The sequence below is a fragment of the Triticum urartu genome, chromosome 6 (assembly GCF_003073215.2).
Source record: "Triticum urartu cultivar G1812 chromosome 6, Tu2.1, whole genome shotgun sequence".
Classification (NCBI taxonomy): domain Eukaryota; kingdom Viridiplantae; phylum Streptophyta; class Magnoliopsida; order Poales; family Poaceae; genus Triticum; species Triticum urartu.
In genome coordinates, this window is record NC_053027.1 from 186,503,157 (window position 1) to 186,511,847 (window position 8,691).

At 42.1% G+C, this 8,691-nt stretch overlaps 1 protein-coding gene across 1 annotated transcript; it reads left to right on the forward strand.

Annotated features, from left to right (window-relative positions):
• The first annotated feature begins 252 nt into the window (after window positions 1–252).
• On the forward strand, window positions 253–8,263 carry LOC125512265 (aminopeptidase M1-A). Its single transcript, XM_048677363.1, has 19 exons — window positions 253–613; window positions 2,150–2,295; window positions 2,371–2,473; window positions 3,047–3,233; window positions 3,327–3,420; window positions 4,395–4,548; window positions 4,882–4,986; window positions 5,068–5,184; window positions 5,484–5,597; window positions 5,893–6,075; window positions 6,190–6,469; window positions 6,555–6,676; window positions 6,760–6,857; window positions 6,946–7,123; window positions 7,220–7,334; window positions 7,430–7,497; window positions 7,578–7,655; window positions 7,755–7,829; window positions 7,943–8,263. Exons 1-19 carry the CDS (start codon window positions 374–376, stop codon window positions 8,123–8,125), a joined length of 2,640 nt encoding a protein of 879 aa, XP_048533320.1. The 5' UTR covers window positions 253–373; the 3' UTR covers window positions 8,126–8,263.
• The last annotated feature ends 428 nt before the right edge of the window (window positions 8,264–8,691 follow it).

An 8,691-nucleotide genomic window follows, 5' to 3' on the forward strand; every position in this document is an offset into this window, starting at 1 on the left:
TATAAAGCAAGGGGGTTTTCTGCAAAAATAGTCAATACGTGTAAATCAGCCTTTTAGGCTTTTTTGCAAAAACCTGAATCAATATTGATATTGACACGCAAAAATTAGCAATTATGATACCAATCTATATGTGATGCTTCAATTGTCATACTTCTGTGCAATTAACGAAAAAAACTGGTCTGGTTGTAGGTTGCGCCGTGCCGTACATCCACCAAAGACTGCCCTGCCCCACTATAACATCTCGCCAAGCCCGAAGAATCGCAAACCAAAGCGCTTTTGGTTAAACTCATCGCCAAACCAAAGCGCCTCCTCCGAGCGTCCGACGCTTCCAAATCTCTCCTTCCCTCACACTCCACCGACGGCCGCGGTGACCATGGCGGCGGAGCTGGAGCAGAGCGCGGAGCACTTCAGGGGGCAGGCGCGGCTGCCGGGCTTCGCGGCGCCGCGCCGGTACGATCTGCGCCTCACGCCGGACCTCGCCGCCTGCACCTTCGCGGGCTCGGTGTCCGTCGACGTCGACGTCGCCACGCCCACGCGCTTCCTCGTGCTCAACGCCGCCGACCTCGACGTGTCCCCCGGGGACGTGCACTTCGCGCCCAAGGGCTCCGGCCAGGTACCTACCTTAGCTGCTCGCGTCGCGATTGTCACTGGTTCCTCGGTTTGATCTATTCGTGTGAGGTTTGGGATGTGGAAGCTGGGCCTTGGCGATTGGTCGGGTGGGGTTTTGGAACGGGGTTATGCCCAGCGGCTAGGTTTTGGCTAGGTTTTGCTCCTTGGAAGGTGACGTGTTAGCATTGCCTTGGTAGTTTAGTGAGTGAGTGAGATCGATTTCGCGCTGCTTAAAAGCTCAACAGTTGGATGTGCACTGCTTACTATGGGGTTCATAGGTTCTTTGCCTACGAGTTGCAACTGACTCAAATTGGATGTATTGCCTCCATGGAACATTGTGATCGTGATATTTCACTATGAGGTGTAGATTTGGAAAAGGAAGAGATATGCTGCTTACATATTAGGCAAAGCTCAACATTAATAGTCATTATATTGTTTACATATTATTAGGCAAATGATCTGCGTTAGAATAGAATGTACTGTTTTTCTTTCACAGTTAAAGACTGTTTCAAACATTTTCCTGGCACCAGGGTCATACACCGTACATACTAAATCAGTCTGCACAATCTGGAGTTAGACCTCATACTGACATAAATTTAATCATAAAAATTTGTATAGTCTTCATAGTTTCTGCAGCAAGATTACTTTCTCCCAAAAGGTGATTTACAACACATTTAGTACCAAGTGCTATCCTGCACTATTATAACCCGCTCTCATCAAAATAAGCAGTCTAGATTTTTTTTTCTTATGAATAATTTACATTGTTATAATCTGAAGAGTCTTTTTCTCCAGAAGTAATCTGCACTGCTATAGTCTGCTTCCATCTGACTGAACGGTCTAGATTTATTCCTTTTTTATAAGACCAATCTGGTCTTCTATAATCACGTCGCACCCAAACAAGCATTGTCATATATCCTTTTTTTTCTGGAGTAATGTGAGTATTTCTAGATATTTTGGACCAAGATGGGATTTTTATCCCGCAGAATAAATCATTATTAGTGCTGAGGCGGGTTCGAACCCATGACCTCCAGGCCACAAATTGAAGGACTCTGCCACTGCACCAGGTCCGCGCTTCAGATCAGAAGAACAAAATAAGGAAATAAAATCACGTGCTTCAGCTCACGAATAAATATGTTAGAAATAGGTAAAAGTAGAATAGGTTGATTCATTGCCATCGACAGGATTTTTCTTGGGAACAACAAACTAGTTCGGGGGAGACAAATCAGTAGGCTAGTAGCTATGCTTTGATTTGCTTTGTCCGACAGCAAAGGGGAAACCGAGATGGAGAAGAGAGTTGGAATTGTGAGAAGTGAATGGGTGGCTTGACGGTGACATTCACGGACCTGGGCAATTAAATGCTTTGCTAATCTGAAGCGTAACTCATGATTTATACTAGTAGTAATAGAGTGCTGAGTAAAGTTGGGGGCCCCTAACTTTTGGGGGACCTGTGCAGTTGAGCAGACTACACCTGCTTGAGATGTCAGGCTGCCTGGCACTTCATTCTATATTTGATCATGAATCATGCTATCTTTTGTATCAGGTATTACTTCCTGTGGAGGTTACCAGTGCACTGGAGGATGAGATCTTGATTATTCGCTTCAATGAAGTGCTTCCTCTTGGGGAGGGAACTTTGGTAATTGCATTCCAAGGAACTTTGAATGATAAGATGAAGGGTTTTTACAGAAGGTAATCATTTGATATCTCAAAGGTTTATATTTATAAAGATATTCACAATATAATCTTTTCCCTTTTGATTGTTAGTGTGTATGAGCTCAATGGGGAGAAGAAGAACATGGCTGTAACCCAGTTTGAACCTGCTGATGCAAGGCGCTGCTTCCCATGCTGGGATGAACCGTCTTTCAAGGTTTAAGGCTTTGCTTTACTTTTTGTTTTTGGCTGATAGTTTGCTATTACTTCCGTTGTGCCGGTGAAGGGAAGAAATGCGTGACGTATAGTGTTTATGTGGATTGCTATTCCTCATAGTTAGCTTTCATGAAGTCCATGAATTTTGTGTGATGTTATCCATTCTGCACAATTTGGCTGTTAACTGGTTAGTATTTCACTTTGTTGGATTAGTAAATTCTGTGTTTTCAATCTTTTGTTACTCGAGCTCTCGATTTGAACCAAACAATTTGGCCGCACAGGCTGGATGTATCCTTCAACCCTATGGAATATGCTTCCATGATGCCTGATTATATTCATCGGGAGCAGCATCGTTTGATTTTAACTTATATACCATAATGAGATATAATGCTTACTTCAAGTTGCTTTGGTGTCATAATATGACTAGAGTTAACAGTATAAATATGTGCCATTTATGTTTTCTGTTTTTTCAATGAAGGCTAAATTGTGGTGCATCTTTTGAACAGAAGGATAAAATATTAAGCAGACTTATATTACATACTTTTGGGTTTAACTGTTCCTTTTACCCATGCAGGCTGTATTTAAAATTACTCTTGACGTTCCGTCTGAGACCGTTGCTTTGTCAAATATGCCAGTTGTTGAAGAGAAGGTCAATGGTCCTACCAAAACTGTCTACTTTCAAGAATCACCGATAATGTCAACATACCTAGTGGCCGTTATTGTCGGCATGTTCGATTATGTAGAAGCTTTCACCGCGGATGGTACTGTAGCTCCTCTGCCACATTACTTACCATAGGTCTCTCTTTCGCTTTCACCTCTTGGCGGTTCATGCTGGCCTCATTTCCCCTTTGCAGGTACTAGTGTTCGTGTTTACACACAGGTTGGTAAGAGTGCCCAGGGAAAGTTTGCGCTAGAGGTTGCTGTGAAGACACTGATCCTCTTCAAGGAGTAATTTTCTGATCTCCTGCCCTAGTATATTGATTAACAATGTCGTCTTGAGCTCTTGTTGTAGTTCTCTCTAGATGCTGCATTTCTCAAACCCAATAGTGTTGTCTAGGAAGTTCTGGTACTCTAATAATTACCAAAACATTCTGATGTAAATAATACTACCATTGCACATAGCTAGTCAAACTGATGCACCTCTGTATTCTGAAACATTAGTTCCATAGGTTGATCTATATGTTTTAGTTTGAGGCGTTTGTGTATATGCACTTGATTGGGAACCATGTATTTTCCCATCTATATGCAATACAACTTTACCAAATATTGCTTTAAAAGCTCATTTCATGATGTGATGATTACTATGGCCTAGTTCTTTTGGCGAGTTCAAATAAGCTGCCCCCTCCCCAGCTTATTTTAGAAGCCCCAACGAATATGGGGGGTGGCTTCTAACATAAGCTGGGGAGGGGACGGCTTATGCCTTAAGCCGTCAAAAGAACAGGGCCTAAGTCCCATAGGTTGAAATGGTGACCTTTCCCAGAGATGGCATTTGTGTCTACAACAAGTCTTTCCAATTTGTAAAATGATTTTTTATGCTATGATGATTTATTAAATTTGTACCCCTTCTGGAAACCTTTTCAAGTGATTGTATTTATTTGAGTATCTGTCACCCACTCCCTCCGTCCATGAATAAGTGTACTTCTAGATTTTGTCTTAAGTCAAAGTTTTAAAACTTTGACCAACTTTATAGGGAAAAGTAGCAGCATTTATGACACTAAATTAGTATCACTAGATTCGTTTTGAATTGTAATTTCATAATATATCAATTTTATGTCATATATGTTACTACTCTTTTGTATATATTTGGTCAAAATTTTAAAACTTTGACTTAGAACAAAGGCTAGAAGTACACTTATTCGCGGACGGAGGGAGTAAAACTGTATTCATGGGTTCAGCTAATGATGGCTCATTTGTAATTGTAGGTACTTTGCTGTGCCATATCCTCTCCCAAAAATGGACATGATTGCCATTCCTGATTTTGCTTCTGGAGCGATGGAGAACTATGGCTTAGTTACATACCGTGAAACAGCTTTGCTATTTGATGAGCGACACTCTGCAGCTGCTAATAAGCAAAGGGTAGGTACTATGGGTCCCACTCTGAGACCCATGGGTTTCTATGGGATTTTATTGTTTCAACCATTCGTACTAAGTTGGGAATGTGGTTCTCTATCGTCATTAGGTCTTTTACAAAGACACATGAAAATATATTTAGTTGTATATCAGTGCACAATGCTGAATCTCATAACAAAATAAAAAATTTCTCTCGTCTGGCAATTAATAACAAACATAAGCACTGATAGATGCTGCAAGTCATTTTGTTGAGTAAGTGTGCATATGCTATTTGCTGGCCATGTGCCATTGACACCATCCTTTAAAAACTAATTAGTTAATTCCTTCTTATCTGTCCAGGTTGCAGTTGTTGTTGCACATGAATTAGCTCACCAGTGGTTTGGAAATCTTGTGACTATGGAATGGTGGACACACCTATGGCTGAACGAAGGTTTTGCAACATGGGTAAGAAACTGAAAACACCAAAATATTGAGAACTTATAATTATTTCATGTTGTTGCTCATTTAATGTTGCTGTCATGGCAGGTATCCTACTTAGCTGCAGATCGTTTCTTTCCAGAATGGAATGTTTGGATTCAGTTTCTAGAGGAATCTACAACAGGTTTCAGGTTGGATGCTCTTGCAGGGTCACATCCAATTGAGGTAACAATTATGTCGTCACTGTCAGCATGCTATGATATGACTTTGTTAGGGATCTGCACTCATGTTGTACAGGGGAGGGAAAAGGTCAACTGCTTCTCATATTTCCAGTAATATTCTGGAGGGAAATTTGGTCCTGTCACACTGAAAGATGGGGGGTTTAGAAAAATCACATTCTCCTAAATGCACTAGCAGAGACTTTAAACTTTCTATTCATGCCCTTCACACTATGCCAATTGTTTACATTATAACCTATCTTACTACTTGATGTGTATATGTGGCTTATTATCTATTATTTTCAGGTTGATGTAAATCATGTTGATGAAATAGATGAGATATTCGATGCTATAAGCTATAGGAAAGGAGCTGCTGTTATCCGAATGTTGCAGAGCTACCTTGGGGCTGAGATCTTCCAGGTTTGCTTTAATTATTTTTCCCAGTGTGCAAGTTTAACAGATCATGTGAGCCTGGCCGTATGATTTCTTTTGAGATGCTACCCCCTAGCTCAGAAGGACATACCCTGTTAGTTTCTTAATGTATTTGGACAGTTGGGTGAACTAGATGCAATCTTAGTTGTAGTTATATATAGACTATTCATTGGAACTTAAACTTGCACATTAGTTTCACATTCGTGGGAACCTGTCAATTGAAAATTAAAATAGCTTTTGAGCGGAAACAAGAAGTTTATTCAACTGTTCTTCGTTTTGCTAGAAATCGCTGGCTGCATACATCAAAAGGTTTGCATATTCAAATGCCAAGACAGAGGACTTGTGGGCTGCCCTCGAAGAGGGGTCTGGTGAGCCAGTGAAAACACTAATGCACTCCTGGACGAAGCAGCAAGGTTATCCTGTTGTCAGCGTAAAACTAAAGGATGGAAAGCTAGAGCTGGAGCAGGTTGGCCATGGACATCTGCAAAATCCTTTTCAACTTTACATGTTTTATCATTATTATCAAATTTTGTTCTGGCTTGTGGCTTTCTGAACATTTTTTGGTCTTGTCTCTTTGCAGACACAGTTCCTGTCAAGTGGGTCTGAAGGAGTTGGGCAATGGGTGGTTCCCATCACACTATGCTGCTGTTCGTACTCAGTTCAGCAAAAGTTCCTTTTCCGTGGAAAACAGGAGGATTTCAATTTGTCAGGGCTCGTAGAATGTCAAAAGAAAGATGATTTCTGGATTAAACTTAATGTCGATCAGACTGGTTTCTACAGAGTGAGTTATGATGAGGAACTTGCATCCCGACTTAGGCATGCAGTTGAGACCAACATACTGAGTGCAGCAGACAGATATGGTAAAACTTTTGCATGGCTTCTTACAACTGTGTAAGTCTTTCCCTGTTCAACTATTCTCACATTATTACTGTCTGATCAATACAGGTGTACTTGATGACACCTATGCCCTCTGCATGGCTGGTAAACAGAAGTTGGTCACGTTGCTGCATTTGATTGCTGCGTACAAGAATGAGACTGAGTATACTGTGCTTGCACATGCCATCAATGTACTACTCTTCCTATTCTAATAAATTTTTCTTTTTCCTAAACTTGATTTTGTTCTAAAGCGTTTTTGTTCTTTCCCTTTTAGACAAGCCTGAGCATATATGAGATGATGGCTGTTGCTGCACCTGAGGAGTTGGTTAATATGAAGAAGTTCCTAATTGACTTCCTTGAGCCATTCGCACAGTAAGTTATTTACTTTTTATCATTCTGTAGTGGAAGGATAGTTTATCGTGCAGTCTCTTCTAACCTTTCAGAAATCCGCCCTTTGCAGGAGAGTTGGCTGGGATGCCAAGGGTGGGGAGGGTCACCTGAATGCACTGTTAAGAGGCACACTCTTAACTGCTCTGGCGGAACTAGGCCATCAGGCTACCATAGAAGAGGCTGTCCGTCGATTTAATGTCTTTCTGGAAGACAGAGAGACGCCACTCCTCCCACCAGATGTCCGAAAGGTTAGCACTGTGACAGAACTTAAATTAAGCATATAGCTATATAACCTTGCAAACTATGTAGAGTCCACTTGTTAACCATCTTACTGTATTGTACAGGCTGCATATGTTGCTCTGATGCAGACAGTGAACAAGTCAAACAAAAGTGGGTATGAATCTCTCCTGAAGATTTACAGGGAAACTGATCTGAGCCAGGAAAAAGTCCGTGTGCTAGGTAAGCTAATATTTCCCTTTTGTTGAAGATTATATTTGCAAATTACAATGATATTTGTGGAATCTTGCTAAAATTTATGATCCTCTTCTTTGAAGGTTCTTTGGCATCATCCCCTGACCCTGACGTTGTTTGTGAAGCGCTGAATTTCCTGCTATCATCTGAGGTAACAAGGAAGCGATAGAACGTTTTCGATGACACAGTTTACTTTGAGCCAGCTTAACTCATGATATATTGCATCCATAGGTAAGGAATCAGGATTGTATATTTGTGCTCCGCGGAGTGACTGCAGCAGCGCATGAGGTGGCATGGACATGGTTGAAGGTATTCATTGCTATTTTTGCATCTCCCTGGTTATGATTAGCCTTGCTGCTCTCTTTTGTTCTTCTTCTGTGCTAACTAAATGCCTTGTCCGTGGTTCAGGAAAACTGGGACTACATAGCAGAGACCTTCACTGGACACCTGCTCACCTATTTTATCACCGTCACTGTCTCACCGGTAAATGTCATAACCTGTTACGGAGTATATGCCACGCTCATACAGGCAAATGCATGTGCACAAATGAAACTTGAATCTGCTAACACGGAGGAAACATTGTTGATTTGTCTCAGCTCGCCACGGACGAGAAGGGTGATGAGGCAGAGGAGTTCTTCAAGAGCAGGACCAAGGCGAGCATTGCGAGGACGGTGAAGCAGAGCATCGAGAGGGTGAGGATCAAGGCCAAGTGGGTCAAGAGCACCAAGGGCGAGGCCGACCTCGGCAATGTTCTCAAGGAGCTCGCTCACAAGCATTGAGACGACTAGTCTAGAACCCCTAGGTAGGCGGAGCGCATTCGGCCCTCCTCCCTGTGGTGCTGGTTTGACTGAGCACTCCAGATGTGTACTTTAGAATAATTTGGTAATAAAGGGCGGTTATATACTTGATTTTTATCATGTCGCTTATTGTTGTCATGTTGGTGCCGGGGTTTAGCAGATGCGTTTAGGTCCCATGCTGCTCCGAAGGCTCCTGGTGCTGTTTGTCTTTCTGGAAACTATAGAAAAGATCCAAACATGCATTTTCCTTTTAGATTCCCAAGCATGCATTTATGTTGGACGTTGGGGGTTTATGACAATCTGGCTGGGTCCTCTCCCTCAGTTCTTTGGCTTCCCCTAGGGAAAAACCAAGGGTATATACCCGTGGTATATGATCTTCACCTGATGGTGTAGAGACCTAGGGTTTTGATGGCTTGGTTTGCGATCGGTGGAGGATGGGCAATTCTAGGAAGGAGCATGCAAAGGACCTCCTGGGCTGGCTGAATTTGCATGAAGTAGAGGAAGAGAGTTTCATTCGGGAGGAGGAAATACTTGAGCCATCGGATGTA